The sequence below is a fragment of the Ornithodoros turicata genome, chromosome 5 (assembly GCF_037126465.1).
Source record: "Ornithodoros turicata isolate Travis chromosome 5, ASM3712646v1, whole genome shotgun sequence".
NCBI lineage: Eukaryota > Metazoa > Arthropoda > Arachnida > Ixodida > Argasidae > Ornithodoros > Ornithodoros turicata.
This window is the reverse complement of record NC_088205.1, coordinates 75,473,702-75,492,722: the sequence shown is the minus strand read 5'-3', so window position 1 is coordinate 75,492,722 and position 19,021 is coordinate 75,473,702. Positions and strand designations below refer to the sequence as shown.

Here is a 19,021-nt window from a genome sequence, read left to right as displayed (position 1 = left end):
ACGGAAGCGAAGTTGACTTCCAACGCCGCATTCAGTGCGAGGTATCATCTGTAGTGTCACATCGCTGCAAGAGGTCCGCAGGCTACCAAGTATAAAATGTGCTAAACACAGGAACACTCTCAGTCAGTTCGACCTCGAAGCAAAACGATATGACGCACTGTATTTCCCATGCTAGCCAGTGCATTACCAGCAACCTCGTCAGCTGCTGCGTGCTTTCGATACAGCTTCAGAAAGGATTCCGGACTGGTTTCTTCTTCTTGTTTGTATGTGTATGACGCGGACAAACGTGCATTGGAGGAGTTTTCTATCAGAAATTAGAAGCTAACCGTTGAAGCATTCTTGTAGCAATTTTGGAAGTTCTGGGTGTTTGGAAATCGGGCAGCATATACGAGCGCGTGTTTGCGGGGACGAAAATCCTCACTGAAATGTGAGAGACGGTCACGGACCCCCACGGACACTCTCGCGGACCCCCAGGGGTCCGCGGACCACACTTTGGGAAACACTGCGTTAGAGGTCGGCCCAGGAGGCGCACTCCGCCAGGGCGTCAGTCGTGACGTTGCCCACCGCTGGCCGACAACGGCGCGCCCTTTCACTAGCACCACCACGCTTCAACGCTTATCCTCCTCTCACAAGATGGCGGCCTCTACGCTTCGTTAGGCTTACTAAGGCCATCATATAGGAGATGACCCTTCTGCTTTGTGAAGAGCAACTCAGTGTCGCACCAATGCACAATAAAAAAGGTTCTATGTGGCGCAGTTTCTCATAATAGAAATATTTTCCGCCATCCGCATGTGATGCTTTCGAACTTTTAATGCCTTATTGGACTTTGAAACGCGGTCGCAATGTTTTAAAATCCACAGTTCACAGTCAGCATGCGGATGATGGTGATGGTGACGTATGATTTCTGGACACGTTAGAGCAAACACCCTGTATATATAACCAACCGTGATATAGAAAAAAAAAAGGGGTGGGGGTGGATGTGAGTCTCGACAAAGCCAAGCCGGCTACCCCAGGTACACTCCGCATAGCACGTTGCGCGCCAACCATTGCCACGAATGATAGTGTTATCGCTGGTGATTGGAAGACAGAGGGGGGGTCGTACGCCTTTTTGTGACAATTTTCGTATATCCAAATTGCCACAAAAAGGCGTAGGCCCCCATCAGTTTTCGAATCAGAAACGAAAACCCTATCATACGTGGCAATGGTGGGCGCACAGCGTGTTATGCGGTGAAGTTCTGTTTTTAGAGTGTACGGAGGCACACCCATTTGTCATAAGGTATACACGCTTCAGCATAAACACGTGTGGCTGTCACACATCTGCGCTTCTCTGCCTCGCGCGTGTCTTCCGACCGAGAGGGACTGACATCTCCGACGGAGATGGATTATACGGAAGCTCTACTAGTAATACAACGAAAATAAAATAAAAATAAAAATGCGAGAACAAAATTATTCATCGAAACACATGATGAATTTTCCATTTTACTGGGCAGTAACTGTGCGCATGACGGCCCCGTTCTCGCGTGCCCATCGCAAATTCTCCCCCAAAAATGAAACAACTTTATTTGCGACCTTGGAGAATGGGGAGTTTCATCGCCACAGGCGATACTCTACCCCATTGCTGGATGGAATGGGGCGAATAAAATAACGAGCCCCTTCACAATAACGATCGAAGCCCCAAAAATGACATTCTACATGCGCGACTTGATTTCCGAGAGCATATCCGTCGTTAAGGCAGCGACACGAATTTTTTTGACTGCGTAAATGTCTACACGCTTGGGGACTACACACTGCCAAGGTCGCGAAGAGGTCTTGCTGGAGCAGAAACCACCCAGATAAATCGCCAGGTCATCGATCGTAGTCCCCTGACCAAAACGAACATGGGAGATTTCAAAAGGGTGCAGAAAGGGTGCAATTATGTCGCTACATCCGCAAGTACTGCTCTTTCAGGTTGCGGGTAAAAAATGGTGAAACTCTCTAGGATGCAATTTTTTCACAGTGGCCTCTGTCAAGTGGGGCTCTTTGCAGCTTCCAATTGCAAGCATGGATGCACGCTTGCATGCACGAGCTTTGCTCTCCATTTTTGAGAGTATTTTTTTTTCTCAATTTCTCCTTTGGGGTACCTTTGTAGCGGTATAGACTATAGTTAACCAAGAAGTGCAAATTCTAGGCCTCCACTAGGAAGGTATATATTTATATTCTAAAAGGTGTACGCACACTGGCGTAGGGGAGATTTACGCATGGTAAGTAGAGTCATCTACGGTACGGGACGTTGCCTAGCAACGTGAGACATTCGCAGCCCATGCTGCTGTCTTCTGCGACGGCAATATCGACAGCCCAAGTCGTTCTGTAACAGACCCAGTAAGTTAACTTGTAACGGAGCGATGGCCTCAAATGCTAAGAGACATCATATGCCACTAATCTTTACCAAAATCCGATGCAATCCGAGCGAGTGGTGGTGGTGGTGGTAGTAGTGGTAGTGCTGAAAACTTTCGCCGTTGTCGGCCTCAAGACGCTAGAGTGTGTTCTACAGCGCGTATAGCAGTACCGGCGTCTACTTGTCGCATTCTGGGACAAGTGGAAAAGTTGCGCCCAACCCCCGTATTCTTGCTTACGGAAAGCGTCCCTTTTGCGCCCCTTTATGCGGGCTCGGGGGGGGGGGGGGAGGTACCCCCTCCCTCCTGTAGAGGCCGGCCCCGGCGCGTAGCAATGTCTTGGCCATAGCCATAGCCATAGCCAGCAAGACTCCTTCGAGCGTAGTCCTATCAGCAGTCTTGGGCGGCCACGGGCAGAGTACCTCCGCCTCATCTCGCCGTTGTAATTTTTATTGCGCAGGCACAACTTATCATGCTCATCCCTTGCGTCAAGAGGTGCGATTTTATTTCGCGTGGCTCTTTTGCCACGACAGTCCCCCCGAATGCGGCGTTCAGTTCAGTTCAGAGGCCGTTCAGTCTCTTGAATTTTTCGAGGAGTTCCCGTTTTTCTTCCTGAGGCAAGAAGCATGCTTTGATCGCGGACAAGTTCTGAAAAGAAAGAAACCGTCATGGTGATCACATTATAACACACGAGGGCGCCTCGGTGGCGGCTCCAAAGTCATGCTAAAGAGTGGGAGGTGGTGGGTTCGAATCCCTGCCACAGTCTGTGCTGTCTCAGGTTTTCCGTGTGCTTTCGGATAAAACTTTCCAGAGAGATGTCAACGCTTTTGCCCCTGAAGTCGGTCCAGGACGCATGCTATACCCCACTGTCTCCAACGGCTTTCTGCTGTTCTCTCTCTCCACTCGCCCACGTCTGTACGGCGCTTATAGCCACGATTGCTTCGCGGTGCAAACGCTGAATGAAATCGCGAAGTGCTAAGCTGGAATTGCTAGGTTGATGACGTTCAGCAAAAAATGTTTCACCGCACGTGGAAGTACAGAACAGTGTCTTTATACGAGACATTGGATAGTTGTGGCATATAAGCAGTTTGCGCGCCGTACGTCACACTCTAGCGGTGGAGCAGTGCGGTCAGGAGGGCGTCTGCTAGGTGTGGGAGAAACAGCCGCTGTTTTTCAATTTCAGTGATCGCTGTTTTCACGTAAAGTGGCCATGCCGCAAAGCCGTGTATCCTTCGGGTACACAACCCGATGGAAAAAAAGGTGGCGAAATCACTTTTCATCAGTTTCCGCGCAACGCAGAACGAAAAAAGTGTTTGAACGCTGCAGTTAAACGGAAGACCTTCCCTAATATGGCATTTGTGAGATTCCCTAACGATACGTGTGTACAAATAAACGACGCTAACACGAATCGGTGCACGATAGCAAATTAGCGCAGTTTTCAGAAACGCCTCCATCAACCAGCTCTCCTACAGTGAAGTACTTATATGCTTCCAAGTTACTTGTACGCTTGCCTAATATCAGCAGTGAACTGGCTTGGCGAAGACCTTAGATAAACTACTCTTGTCTTACATTCCTTCCTTCCTTCAGAGCTCGGGTATTGTGGAAGGAGACAGTCGAAAGCTTGATAGCAGTGCAACACGGCCGATGTCGCACTCGCGGAACGCAATCTCACGCTGCGTTCAGTGTTTTTTGTTTTTGTTTTTGCCCACAGTAATCCCGCGCATGCACCGATGGCGCCTCTTGTTTATTAGCGTGGATTGTAGAGCAGACATGAATGCTATCGGGCATATCGCAATAGTGCATAACGACTTTCGTAGTATGCGTAAAGAATACGTGTATATAGTGTTTGAGGTTATTACTGACCGAGTCAATAATATTATTGACCGTGGCACCAAGAGAGCATAGGAGCTTGTACTCGTGATCCATAGTAACCTGAGTGATGGTGGGGTCATCCGTGTTGATCGAGAAGCTTGCCTTGTCACGAATCAACCTGCGCAGTGAGAAATTATTTCATTAAATAACGTTGCAGTCGTCTTTTCAGCTTCAGACAAACGTGGTAGGATAATCCTTTCGACAGTATAGATAATAGTGGAAGATAATTGTTCAGAGTCTCAAACAGGCAACAAGCGAACATAACGCAAGCCTGAAGGAGACTATACTCTTAAAGATGAACTTGACCGCATAGCACGCTCCCAGCAACAAATCAGGGCAGATGACGATATCACTCGAGATGATGGTTGGCTACACTTCACCGCATAGCATGCTCCTAGCCAACCAACATCTCGAATGCTATCGTTATCTGCCCTGATTTGTTGAAAACGGGAGGCGTACGCCTTTTCTGTGACAATTATGAACAGCATAAGTGTCACAAAAAGGCGTGCTGTGCGGTGAAGTTCATTTTTAAGAGTGTAGGAGCGTGCTCTGCGGTATACACTGTTAAAACAGAACTTCACCACATAGCACGCTCCTAGCCAACCACCATTCCGAATGATATCATTCTGTGCATTGGTTTGGCGAAAATGGGAGGAGGTGCCTATCTGGGACAGATTATCTTGTCCCAGATAGGCCCCTCCCCCCTGTTTTGAACAAATCATGACACAGAATGATATCATTCGGTATGATGGTTGGCTAGGAGCGTGCTATGTGGTGAAGTTCTGTTTTAACAGTGTAGAGTAAGAGTGTACACTCAGAACTTCAGAACAGAGCTTCACCGCATAGCACGCTGTGCGCAAACCATTGCCACGATTGACAGGGTTATCGCTTCTGATTCGAGGAGAGAGGGAGGCGTACGACTTTGTGTCAATTATCATGACGCAAAAAGTCGTACGTCCACCTCTCGCTTAGAATCAGAAGCGATAACCCGCCTCTCATTCGTGGCAATGCACAGAACTTCGCCGCATAGAACGCTGTGCGCCAACCACTGCGAAAAATGATAAATCGCTTCTGATTCGAAGAGAGGCGGGCGTACGCCTTCTTGTGGCAATTTGGATGTATGAATATTGCCACAAAAAGGCGTATGCGCTCGTATCACAGTTCATTTAGTACTATTATGCGGTCACCTATAAGTCCCGCGGCGCTTCATAAACCTAAGTTTACTCGCAGTAAGGACATCGAAATCTGTCATGCGAAACATTCCTCCGAGTTCCATATAGTCGTGAAGCCACCCTTCTAAAGCAGTCCAAGAGCGCACGTTTTAGAACCGCGCATAGAACCACCCAACCTGAACAATAAAGCATTTGACGTTTCGTAGCCGACACGTATGTGGGACTTGCTACGGTATTGCTACAGTGTAGCATTCCGGGAGTAGCCCTGAGTGTTTGTTCATGCACCCTTTGTTTCCCTTGATATGCCACGATTCAGGTGTTTCTGTACTCCTCAACGAACTTGACACGCAAAAATACTCGACGATTCTATACAGAATGGTCTTCAAAAAAACGACAATCATGTGTAAAAAAAAGAAAAACTAATCGACAGTCAGTCGTGGGGTCATTCGTCATGCATTACTTACCTAAATATGGGGTGCGGCTGGCCCTTCTTGGCTGCTCCGGTCAAGTAGCTGCTGCTGAAATTCTGTTCAAAGTGAATTCCTTTGCTGAGTGCCAGCTTGTAAGCTTCGCCGCCTTCCGCGATTGCAGAGTATCCATGACCGACACGTTCGGTCTTCAGTTCTTCGATGACACGTATTATGTTGCGTGGAGGCCCAGCTTCACCCGCGTGTGCCGTCCGGTGGATGCCGCGTTTCTCGGCCTCCTGGAGGTTACGGGAGCAGGGAAGTGACATTTAACGTGACTCCAGCGCTGTTTCATTCGTGAAGCACTCTATCAGGATCCACTACGCAAAACATTTTCACTGCACGATCAAATTTGAAAAACAAAAAGAAGAGGAAGAAGAACGCCTGGAGAAAGCAGACAACGGCCCTGCCAGACCTCTTCCTGTGATGTGATGTCCGCGGACCTTTGCGCGGAGAGCAACAGGGACTGCGTACGTCACAAAGTGATGTAGACCTCCCCAGTTCCTTCGGTTACACTCATATCTGTTGCACACTGCTCGGCAAACGAAAAACTTCACTGCTCCTACAACGCCCATCAAGTCGGCAGGAGAAGGAGCCAATACAAATGCCGAAGTAACTAGTAGAAGTGCGCATAACATTAACAAGTGCTCAGGCAGACGTACTACACTTCAGATTTGAAATGAAAGGTAATGCCTCAAAAGGCAGGATCAGCAGACGACACTATTGAAACAAAGAAACACAGTAACTTAAGCGGCAACATACCTGGAACGTTTCAATGATTTCCTGGCCTAGTATCTCTTCTCCGTCCCTCTCTGTGGGCTTACTGTTGAAGACACCGCAGACGTCGATGCCAACTACGCCCTGGTTCTTGAACTCGTCAACCAGGGACAGAATGTCGCGCGACCATTCTTGAAAGACACGAATGCCAACCATTCAGTCAGTTCCACAAACTTTCACGGATTTGGTGTCCCTTTCCTAATCCCGATCACAGCTGGTAAGCACGGTTGTTCACTTTTCCGCCGTACGCCTTTTAACGCAGTGGTGCCCGCGCACAGGCACGGATGCTACGATCACATCCACTACATGTTCCCGGCCATCTGTGTCCTGAGGAACGCCAGGAACTTTTTGACACCACAGATGCGGTTCAGCAAAGGCGCGCGTTCAACAGAACTGGTTTGTTCTACATCCGCTAGGGGTGAACAGCTGCTGCGACAACGCTAGGCATTGATTGTTGCTACACGATTACTATGACATCCTCATCAATACCGTTACTGTTTTAGACAGAAACCACGAGGAAGAAGAATAATGTGCAAATGTACGCCGAACAAGGAACATGGTATGCCATATGCAGCTCCATCCGAATGATCTGTGCCACTGTAGGCAAGTTTTTCCACGAGAGTTCCTGCTTTGTACTGCTTTTGGCCTCCAAGGCCGGCCCTAGCCTACACCACTATAATAAGAGTGCTTTGTCATGAGCACAACAATACGATTTTAAAAAGATGCGCGCACCACCGAGCACGCGGCGCGAAGCATCATGGGAACTATGAGGGGCAGCTGCTCTGTCGTCTGCTTCGGCTGACGCTGCTGCTGCACACACCGGGCATGTTGTTGTTGTTGTTCTACCTCAGCCTCTGGTCGTCTCATAATGCTTCAAGGCGCTCTAAGTTCCCATGAGCCCTTGCGTCCCACAGGTGGCGTTTGCTTTTCTAAAAAGGTCTATTGGTAGGGAAAGTAGCCCCCGAGAATATGAGATGTAGGTAGGTGTATACCGCAAGGTTATTCCAATGCAGCACCGCGTCTTACCAGGCTTGTCTCTGAAGCATGCTAAAATGAGCCTCAGCTTGGTGTCGTACTCTGCCTCCGCTTTCCTGAACCCGTTCAGAATCGCCTGAATGACGTCACTCGGCGATTTCAACGTCGACGGGGCGCCGGTGTATCCTTGCAGGTGAGTATGGTCGGTTGCCATCATGTAAGGGAAGATCCGCATCTCGCTGTAGATGATACCGTCTTTTGCTTGATCCACACCGGCCTCGTAAGCTACCCGGGTCATGGCGTCTCGGTCTCCTCTGCACGACACGGTGGCAACGGCCGCTAATTGATTACGTTAATTGACTTCGGTTGATTACCCCGTCTAATCAGAATTAGAAGGGGGTCACGTGGCCCAACCAGCACAACATCTTGGTACAGTCTTGGACCCATATTCGGCCGGCATCGTCGATATTGGTCCGATATTGGACCACGATGTTGTGCTGCTTGGAGGGGAACGTCGCCTATACATTTCTTAAACATCACCGCACAACACGCCGAAGGTGAGCCATTGGACAGAGTGAGATTCTTGTCACTCCAGATTTGTGGAAAGCGCGGTGTAACCGCGTATGTGTGTCACACAAAGGCGTACGGCTCCTGTTTGTCATCAAATCAGGGGAGAGAACCACACTCCAAAAACAGAACTTCACCGCATAGCACGCAGTGTCCCAATGATTGCCGCGTGTGATAAGGCTATCGCTTTTGATTTTAGGAGAGAGGGAGGCGTACGCCTTTTTGTGGCAATTACCATATATCCAAATTCCCACAAAAAGGCGTACGCAACTCTCACCTCGAGTCAGAAGCGATAAACCTATCATGCGTGGCGATGATTGATTGGGGTACGGGCAGTGCATGTCATTCGGGATTATGATTAGCTAGGAGAATGTAGAGTAAACAAAGCCACCCATGCCGTGTCGACCATGTCCACCCAGTCATCGACCATAGCCACGACGATGGCCACCCAGACCACCCATGCCGTGCTTTCGGCAACGGCGCAGCTACTGGTTTTCCCCCTCTGCAAACTTCCCTGTAGTGTTTTTTCTTTTCTATATTATGATATATGTGAACGTGGTCACAACTTACACAAGGAGCCTCAGATATCTTGGCATCTCTTTCAGGTAGTTTTTCAATGTTGTTCCTTCAGATGGCTTGGTTTTACGCTTAATGTCTTCCACACTTTGGTAGCCCAGGCCCAACTTCTTTTTGCTTCGAGGTAAATGACCGCCATGCATGAGACACATTTGCTCAAGTATTCCACAGAGTTCATTAAATTATGACTGTTGAAATTAACGTTTTCTTTTTTGGTTTTTTTTACCTTTCAAGTTCCCATATGGTGGAATGCCTCAGATGCCCGTCCAGGTGAACGTGAAGCTGGACCTAATGTGCATACAACAATACTATAGAAAACACACACACACACAAAGAGCTTCGTTCTGCGATGTCACGGAACTTATTCGTGAACACTCATGCGCTTACAGGGCCTGTATTCAGTTTTCGCAAAAATTGCCGAGCCGATAGAACGTGAGGAAATTGCCCCCGAGAAAGACTTGCAGATTTTGAGGTCGATTTTGTTGCTCCGCCAGAAACGCGCTTTCTACCTTAAAGTGACAGTCGCCTCCGTAAAAACATGTGTATTGTGTATTGTAGTGGCGACAACCACGTCATCTTAGTCATCGGAATGCCCGCTACTGTTCGAACCAGTCGGGACATATACCATCTGTTTCGCTTTGGTCCCTATATAGTATGACTACACATTTCTTTATATTTGGTGGATGTACGACTCTTCCTCATCCTACACTCTTAAAAATGAACTTCACCACATAGCACGCTCCTAGCCAACCATCACACCGAATGACAACGTTCTCGCTCTAGATTTGTTGAAAACGGGAGGAGGAGCCTATTTTGTGGCCATTATGCACGGCACAAAATAGGCTCCTCCTCCCGTTTTCAACAAATCAGGGGCGAGAACGTTGTCATTCGGGATGATGGTTGGCTATGAGCGTGCTATGTGGTGAAGTTCATTTCTAAGAGTGTACCGGTGAACACCCTCTGCTGCTAGTTGGTCCTGGAACTCCGCCCTCCTGGATGATTATTGCGAGCTGCCCCGATGCCGCAACCGCAAAATGTTCTGGCATCTTCCCTTGTGGACGATAGCGCAGACCCCCTGCGCCCCCTTTCATACCTGCACCCGCCCTTCGTCAACGGAACCCTCGTTTCTTTTCTATGGTCGACTACAACGACATCGATGACTGGCATGCGTAAGCAAACACAACATCTAGAACGATAACATGAAGGTCAACAATGTCGCATTCGCTGTGAGCTGGTACCTCAACCACGAGGTCGACCATACTACCTGGCCACTGTTTTGCCAACGTGCTCAGACCACCGTACAAGGCGGCCAATGCTCAGCACAAGCTTTCCCAGCGTGTCACACACCAGCGAGACTAAAAATGTCGTACATCGAAGACGTACAACACCTCCGCGCTAAGGCCGATCCCCATATGACAGATACCGACAAGCTCAAGCACATCCTGCGCGGCATCGCTGAAGATGCGTTTCAGGTCCTCATCACGAAGTCCCCTGTGCGCGTTGAGGATGCCGTACAGATCTGTCGTAACTTGCAGGATGTCCGAACGTCCCGTATACGTAATCTCCATTCCAGCCCCACTTGTTGAATCACTTCACTTATAACGACACCGCTACTATTGGAACTCTACGTACAATGATTCGCGACAATATCCACGAAAATTTGGCTCGAACTCACAGTCCGCCCTACATGACCTCTCCCGCTAAGGTTCCATCACCTCCCGCACTTCAACGTCTGCACTGACAGACCTCGTCCTGCTGGAGGTCCAGTCGCCCTTTCACAAGCCACTTGTGCTGATGACGCACCGTCTCCAGTCGTCGCCGACACAGATGACAACGCCATGCCAACATCAACACGGCCAGTACCAACGTCAGTGGTGCCATTGCCCGTTTCGCCCAAGCAACCAACGTCAAACGGAAACTCTCGCCTGCTTTTACTGTAGGCATACACGACCATGTCGCCCGGTATTGTCGCCGGCGTCGTCGGAACCATACGAGGACGCTTTTCAGGAGGATCATGTACGATTCCCTGATACAAATCAGTCTTTTCCTCCCTATTAGCAAACAAGCGTTTCTAACCGCCCAGGTCCCAGCTATCCGAATGAATGCAGCACACACACACATCATCTCCCCCTCCACGACGCCGTTCAATATTGCCACGCCTGCACCGCTCTCCAAAGCGCCGTGCCGTACGGCACCACTCACCTGCTGCACAGGGAAACATGTAAGCGTGGACGTAGGTCGAGGAGTACGGACTGAGTCTTCGACAACTGCGGAAAAACCTCCTCGAAACGTAGTAAAGGTGAACATTGATGGCATACTCGTACATGCGCTAGTCCAGTATACCGGAGCCATATGATCTCTCTGCCACTCTGTCGCCGGTTGCGAAATGTAGTAACCCCGTTTGAAGGCAGACTGCTTAAAACAGCAGCAAACGATTATCTCCTGCCCCGTTGGACAATGCACTTCCCGTGTTGTGATAAGGACGTACGAGTGCATTACCTCGTTGAATTCCTCGTGCTTCAATCCTGCTGCTATGATGTCATCTTGGGTTGAGGCTTTCTCCATGGTAATGGGCGCGTTAAGCAGGCCCCCGAGCGTCCTTTCCCGGGTTCTCAGGGAAACGAACCCTTGGTGTCTCCGGTTAACGGTGTTTACGAGGCTATCCGAAAGCAGAGTGCTTCGCACGCGCTCTACATATTGAGCTTTCTTCTCTCGTCTGCATTCTGTAAACGTGGCGAAGGCGGGAGAATTGAAACCGCCAATCACAAGACACAGACAAGGGGCGCGCAGGATGCACCCCGCGAACGTGCACCGGAAGTCGCTTTGGAGGTCCCCTGAAAGAGGGAAGATTCCCGGAGCACCAACTTAACGCGCCCAATGGTGTTCTGATTGATTGTGCTGGGGAACACGGTAACCTTGTTGGTTCGTCGCATTTCGCAAACTTCACCGCTGAACCTGGGCCGCGGTCAAAGTTACACGTTGCTCAAGACGTCTTACTGCCACCACGTTCACCTGATTTCGTTGCAGTGGTGTCTTCTTCTGACAATGACCGAAGCACTCCCCGCCCCTCAAGTCGAAGCCGAGTCAGAATGAATTGGGCGCGGTCTCGCGCGATGGTCAGAGCGATGGGGATGATTGCGATCGGTGATCTTCCTCACAATATATTCAAATTGACAAGGCGTACGCCCCCCTCTCTCTTCGAATCAGAAGCGATATCCCTATCATTCGTGACAATGGTTGACGCAGAGGGTGCTGTGTGGTGGAGTTCTCTCTTTAGAGTGTACGACCTTCCTCCAAGTCATTGGGTGTCACCTGTTGTTCTTGTCACCAAGAAAGACTGATCCATTTGGCTTTTGCGTTGACTACCGCCGCCTCAACAAGGATCACTCATCGAGACGTGTACCCGATGCCTCGGATAGATGCTGCCTTCGATGCACCTCCAGGGAACCACCTACTTCTCGTCCCTTGATCTGCGGTGTGGATATTGGCATATATTTCCATGGACAATTCCGACATCGAGAAGACAACCTTCACCACTCTCGATGTCTTGTACGAGTTCAAAGTCAAAATGTGTGGACTCTCCAACGCTCCTGCCACGTTCGAACACATGATGGACACGGCGCTCCGCAGCGCTGCGGTGGAACACGATATGCCTATGCTACTTCGACGATGTCGTCGTGCACGCTTAAAAATGAACTTCACCACATAGCATGTTCCTAGCCAACCATCATCCCGAATGACATCGCTCTCTCCCCTGATTTGTATGCCTGTATGTATGGCGTATGCCTTTTTGTGACAGTTATACAGAAATGTTAATCGTCACAAAAAGGCGATTGCCACAAATGAAGTGTGATAGAGGTATTACTCTGTACGATGGTTGACCTTCAGCGTGCTGCGTGGTGAAGCTTTATTTTAAGCGTGTGTACTCCCCGGATTTTTCTACCCGCAACCAGCGGCTGAAAAACCGTCATTTCGTCTGTTTTCGACGCGGCAGTCTTACAGCTCAATCATAAAAAATGCAATTTCGGATACCGTAAAATTCGTGAAGTTCTTGACCAACTCGTGTTGCACGTGGGCATCTTACCAGACCCTGACAAGATCAAAGCTGTTTCTGACTTTCCTCAGCCCAAGAAGGGTTAAAGCTGCGCAGCTTCATAGGATTGTCTTCTTATTTGCGTTGTTTTATCCGTGGCTTTTGCTGATGTCACAGCTCACGTTAACAGCCATGCTTGCCGAGCATACGCCTCTCGTATAGGCTACCTCCTCCACGAAAGCTCCTGAATCTCCTGAAAGATACATTAACTTCGACGCCCTTTGACCCATGCGCCCTGACCGAAATACACACCGACGCATCGGCATTCAAGCAGTGCTTGCGCAACGTCTCCCGAAGCCACCTCTGGCTCTTGTTCTCCTTCGCATTTAAAGGCAAGGGAGAAAGCGCGCTTCTGGAGGAGCAACAAAAAGGTGGACTACGTGTGTGAGCAACTCGTAATATACTTGGTTTTCTACACTCCTGAAACAGAACTTCACCGCATAGCGGCCAACCATCGTCCCGAACGACATCCTTCTGCACTCTAAAAACAGAACTTCACCGCAAAGCACGCTATGCGCCAACCATTGCCGCGAATGATAGGGTTATCGCTTTTGATTCGAGGAGAGAGCGAGGCGTACGCCTTTTTGTGTCAATTTGGATATATGAAAATCGCCGCAAAAAGGCGTACGCCCCCTTCTCTCTTCGAATCAGAAGCGATAACCCTATGATTCTTGGCAATGGTTGGAACACAGCGTGCTATGCGGTGAAGCTCTGTTTCTAGAGTGTGCCTCCTGATTCCTGCATCCTGCAAGACGGGAGGCGTACGCCTTTTCGCAACACTTATGCAACTAATATGTTAATGCTGACAAAAAAGGCGTACACCCAGCGCTTTCCACAAACCAGGAGTGATAACGATATCATTATGTGCAATGGTTGGCCCTCGTTGTGCAATGTGATGAAGTTCTCCTCTGTAGGCTGAGTTACCATATAGGGCAGACAGACCTTACGTATTACATCAAGGTACCATTATTACTAGGCTGGGTTCAAACCAGCAACCCTGACGCAACCGGCAGGATCCTGTGTCCGCGTAATGCAAGACGCAATACCCACGAAAGTTTGAGGGCGGACACGTAACCGCAGTGAGAGTATTTACTGTGGATCTGTGCCGTGTGAATCATAATGTGCCTTTGGCTTACCCGGTGCCTCGGTTCCTCCATGTTTACTGAAAACGAGAAAAGGAAGGATCATGACGACTATACAGCTCTCGAGTTAGTCGCGAAGAAGTCTAGGCCACCCCCCTTCAGTTATTTATCACTACACTGTTAAAACAGAACTTCACCACATAGCGCGCTCATAGCCAACCATCATTCCGAAAGATATTGTTCTGTGTATTGATTTGTTGAAAACAGGGGGACACATTATCTTGTCCCAGATAGGCGCGTCCCTGCTGTTTTGAACAAATCGGGACACAGAATGATATTATTCGGAATGATGGTTGGCTAGGAGCGTGCTATATGGTGAAGTTCTGTTTTAACAGTGAACGCAATAAAGAGATAACCACGAGTCAAAATCTTATTCGCAGAAATCTAAGAACGTTGCGAATCATCACTTCAAATTAACACCCGATATAGGACGCAGCACTGCCCTAAACGGACTTATGGCTGTCGTAAAAGGAATAACGAGAAGAAAATGAAACTGTTCTGTCTTAAAGAACAAAATATTAGGCATCGAATGACGCCAAGATGTCAATGCCCCGTAATATATTTGGAAAGTAATTTTTAAAGGTACTATAAAGCAGTCCAGGTGCAACCTCATGTTTTGTGTGCCCTGAATTGTGTACGTCCTCAGGAGTAAAATGCCGCAAAATGTTCTCACATAGACGTTATAGCTCCCGAAAGAATGCAAATTTAAATCTACTGGCGACACTGTGGCGAAGCAGACCGACGAAACGCCAACTCCACCAAGTACGGCGGCGAAAATGTCTCATGCGCACGACTCTGGGCCAAACAGAGCGACGTACGATAGCAGCGCCACGGTGCTGAAACAAGGCCCAGGTACAGATGTTTCGCTACTGAGTGCAAGATTCAGCTTTTGTTTATTTTATTTCACACAGATTACATTTTCTCAAAAGGTAGTATTTGCAAATCCCAACAGGAAAGCCATCTGTTTATCGGTCTCCTTGTTTACAGGGTTGCTTGACAAATTGAGGACTTCTTCCCACCAGGCGTTGCCCCGACATTCTTGACTGCGTTTTTATTTACCAATTAAAAATACTTAGAGTAAACTCCTGCGCATATTACTTGTTGTGCTGAACCTTTGAGTCTAGCACTCTCACGTCATGCTGATTGCATAGGTTCGACCTCGACTGCTTTATAGTACCTTTAACGCCTGTTTTCCAGCCCCTTCCGCCCTATTCACAGATGAGCGACGCAGCGGAACGCAGGCACGAAACCATTAGTTAGTGGACATCTGTTTTGTCACAGACTTCCTTGTGTCAGAGCTGTCACGTCGAGACATGTTGTGGTCTCAGCCCCTTGCAAGTTGTATAGTCTTTGCCCTAAGGTGAACAAGCAACAAAAAAGACACGTGTGTAACACCAAACACAAAAACAGATGGGTTGATTGCCGCCAGTGTGTGGTTTATTGTATTCCGCTATCCTGTGGAAGAGTGTACATCGGCCAGACGGGCAGGTGTGTCAATACTAGGTTACGTGAGCACGCGACGTTGTTGAAAGGGATGCCACCGTCGGGCCACTTGGCATTCCACTGCGATAGATGTGGATGCTCGCCTGCCTTTGATAAAACTTCAATAGAAATTAATCTCCGATCACAGCAGGATCGAGAGATATACGAAGCATTCTTGATTGAGGAAAAAGGGGCAAAATGTGTCAGCGCTCCCTCTATCGCCCTCATACAGGAGGAATTTTGTTATCTAAAAAAATAGGTCAGATACATAGGGGAACGGGTGCCTGCTCTGGTATTTAAGAGTGTATGTGTGTTCAACAGTAAAGTGGAAGGTGCCCGGGTTCGAATCCCGGACATTCCAGACATACAGTGTGCATGTGTGCAGATAAACCTAAATAAATGAAATTAAATACCAGTTAGATTTATCTGCACACACCCTGTATGTTGGCAGAGTTCCGTTAGAGGTCGGCTCAGGAGGCGCAATTCCCCCAGGGTGTCAGACGTGACGTTTCCCGCCTCTGTGAAGCCACCACCACGCTTCAACGCTTAGCCTCCTCTCACAAGATGGCGGGCTCTATGCTTCGTTAGGCTTATCAAGGCCATCACAGGAGATTACCCTTCTTTGTGAAGTGCAACTCCGTGTCGCACGAATGCACATAAAAAAGGTTCTATGTGTTCTATGTTTCTCATGATGCTAATATTTTCCGCCATCCGCATGTGATGCTTTCGCGCTTTTACTGCCTTATTGGACTTTGAAGCGCGGTCGCCAAGTTTTAAAACCCACAATTCACAGTCCGTATGCGGGTGATGGTGATGATGACGTGACAAAGAAAAAAAAATGGGGATGTGAGTCGCGCACAAAGTCAGACTGGCTACCCCAGGTACGGAGGCACACCCATTAAGGTACAGGCTTCAGCATACACATGTGTGGCTGTCACATATCTGTGCTTCTCTGCCCCGTGCATGCCTTCCGACCGAGGGGGTCTCACATCTCCGACGGAGAGAGGCAACGCAAAAGCTCTGCTAGTAATACAATGGAAATTAAAAATAAAAATGCGGGAATAAAAATAAGCGTCATTCGTCGAAACACATTATAAAATTTTCCGTTTTACTGGGCAGTAACTGGGCGCATAACGGCTCCGTTCTAGCATGCCCGTCACAATTCTCCCCAAAAGTGACGTTCTACATGCACGACTTTATTTCCGAGAGCGTAACCGTCGCAAGGCAGCGACACGCATTTTGCCTGCGACGCCCTCGTTCTAAGCTACATAATCTTCATCGGATTCCTCGTTAGAACATAGTTCCCGTTCATTCATTCGAGAGCATGCGCTGAGATACATTATCATACATCTCTCCCACCTCATGACTCCGTACTGATTGACTTAGCCTCGCCTCCCAGTCGACATTTCCCCATTCATTCGATCGGGGAAGCTACTCGCGAGCGCAGATCGCCTAAAGATCGCAGTGACAGTGACGGAGTACACAAAACGATACGTTTTCTATAAGTTCAAAGACGTAAATGATTAATCAGTACGTTCCTACTCTCGAAAATATGTGTCCTCACCTGGCTGATGGCCCGGAGGAGACCTGGCCGGCGTCGAAACCTAGATCGAAATGGAGCTAGCGCGCGTGGTTGTCATGGGAACGCTTTCGTCGTCCTTGTCGTCTGCTATTTTGTAAATGACGCGGCTGTTGAGCAAGTTCCGCCATAAACTGATGCGCTACGCGTGGTTCTGAGAAAATATGCCGGAAATGAAGACGGCGGCTATGACAGACGACCGGTCACCACTTTTGTAATCCCTATAAATATTGGCACAATCCTGTTCCGTTAACACGTACTACAGGCGTTCGCGCCAATTTCAAACTTTCTTACGCTCCTTTCTCCTCCATCATCAATCATTCAAGTTACCACCTCGTTTAAAGTATTCTGATGACGATTTTTGTCGCGTCAATAAATACTTCTAAAAGGCTACCCCTAATACTTACCGGTATAACGATAAGAATACGTTAAGAATTAGCGAGCTGGTGTGCTGAACGCAAACTGACGTGCTACGCGTTTCAGCTCGAGCAGCTTTGAATGCATCCAAATAAGTTGTGGGTATGAACCGTATCATGTGCACTATTGTGGAAATTCAATTCAACCCTATATATCAGTCACTGAATGCAGGTTAAACGCGGCATATTTGCAGCTTTCGCTGCTATTTTACGCACATGTAAATAAATAGCATCGAGTACCAGGTTGAACCGTAACCCCATTCACGTTTGTGTCAGCTAAATTTTCGCCGAAAGCGGCTTCGTTCTTTGTTACTCGCATAACACAGACGCAGTGGGTAAATTATAGGTTTAATTTATAGTAAAAGGTAAGACATAAGAGAGCTGGAAGATGTCATTTGAATGCACGGAGATGGCATCGCTTGTAAGCACAAGCGCAGGACCACAAACTATGCCGTGTACTTTGTTTCCTAAGTATTTTCTGATGGGTTTATAGCTGTGAACATACTCAAACCCATGTCACCCGCGTACGCTGGCCTTGCCGCTGCACCTATATTTTATGCATGCAGTCTATTGTACACTGTTAAAACAGAACTTCACCACATAGCACGCTCCTAGCAAACCATCATTCCGAATGATATCATTCTGTGTCCTTACTTGCCGAAAATGGGAGGAGGCGCCTATCTGGGACACATTATGCATGTCCCAGGTAGGCTCCTCCCCCTGTTTTGAACGAATCATGACACAAAATTATATCATTCGGAATGGTGGTTGGCTAGGAGCGTGCTATGTGGTGAAGTTCTATTTTGACAGCGTATAGCTGCTATTCGGCTCCGACTGACTTACCTAAAAGTGATGCTCTAGATGACCAGATGGAACAGAAATGAGCTGACGTTCACGCTTAGAAATGAACTTCACCGCATAGCACGCTCCTAGCCAACCATGATCTCGAATGATATCGTTACCTGCCCTGATTTGTTGAAAACGGGAGGCGTACGCCTTTTTTGTGACAATTATGAACAGCATAAGCGTCACTAAAAAGGCGTTACCCTCGGTTTTCAACAAATCAGGGCAGATAACGGTATCATTCGAGATCATGGTTGGCTAGGAGCGTGCTATGCGGTGAAGCTCATTTCTTAGAGTGTAGTTAGCATCCCTGTATCTGTCCCTTCTATGTTGTTCCAGCCTCAGAACATCAGTTTCTCTCTTGCATCCCTGTCAGGAGCGAAGTTTTCTTATACCCTACACTCTTAAAAATGAGCTTCACCGCAGAGCACGCTCCTCGCCAACCATCATCATCTCGAGTGACATCGTTCTCTCCCGTCGTTTGTTGAAAACGGGAGGCGTACGCCGTTTTGTGACACTTATGCAGGACTATTAATTGTCACAAAAAAGGCATACGCTCCGAGGTTTCTATAAATCAAGAGTGTTACAGATATCACTCTGTACAATGGTTGGCCGTAGGCGTGCTGTGTGGTGAAGCTTTGTTTTAAGAGTTTAACCACACGGCAAACTTAATGCATTAAACGAAAGG

At 48.3% G+C, this 19,021-nt stretch overlaps 1 protein-coding gene across 3 annotated transcripts; it reads right to left on the bottom strand.

The window, feature by feature from the left end:
- Positions 1 to 2,855: 2,855 nt before the first annotated feature.
- On the bottom strand, positions 2,856 to 17,554 carry LOC135394825 (adenosine deaminase-like). Of its 3 annotated transcripts, none has more exons than XM_064625840.1 (9): positions 17,482 to 17,554; positions 14,008 to 14,033; positions 9,005 to 9,066; positions 8,773 to 8,895; positions 7,687 to 7,949; positions 6,646 to 6,791; positions 5,881 to 6,122; positions 4,236 to 4,362; positions 2,856 to 3,020 (listed from the first exon to the last, which is right to left on the bottom strand). In XM_064625840.1, the coding sequence occupies exons 2-9, from the start codon at positions 14,026 to 14,028 to the stop codon at positions 2,934 to 2,936; spliced, it is 1,071 nt and encodes a 356-aa protein (XP_064481910.1). In that variant the 5' UTR covers positions 14,029 to 14,033; positions 17,482 to 17,554; the 3' UTR covers positions 2,856 to 2,933. The 3 variants fall into 3 exon arrangements, with proteins under 3 accessions (XP_064481910.1, XP_064481909.1, XP_064481908.1); XM_064625839.1 differs by lacking the exon at positions 17,482 to 17,554 and adding an exon at positions 17,060 to 17,146; XM_064625838.1 differs by lacking the exons at positions 14,008 to 14,033; positions 17,482 to 17,554 and adding an exon at positions 10,981 to 11,358.
- Between the last annotated feature and the right edge of the window lie 1,467 nt (positions 17,555 to 19,021).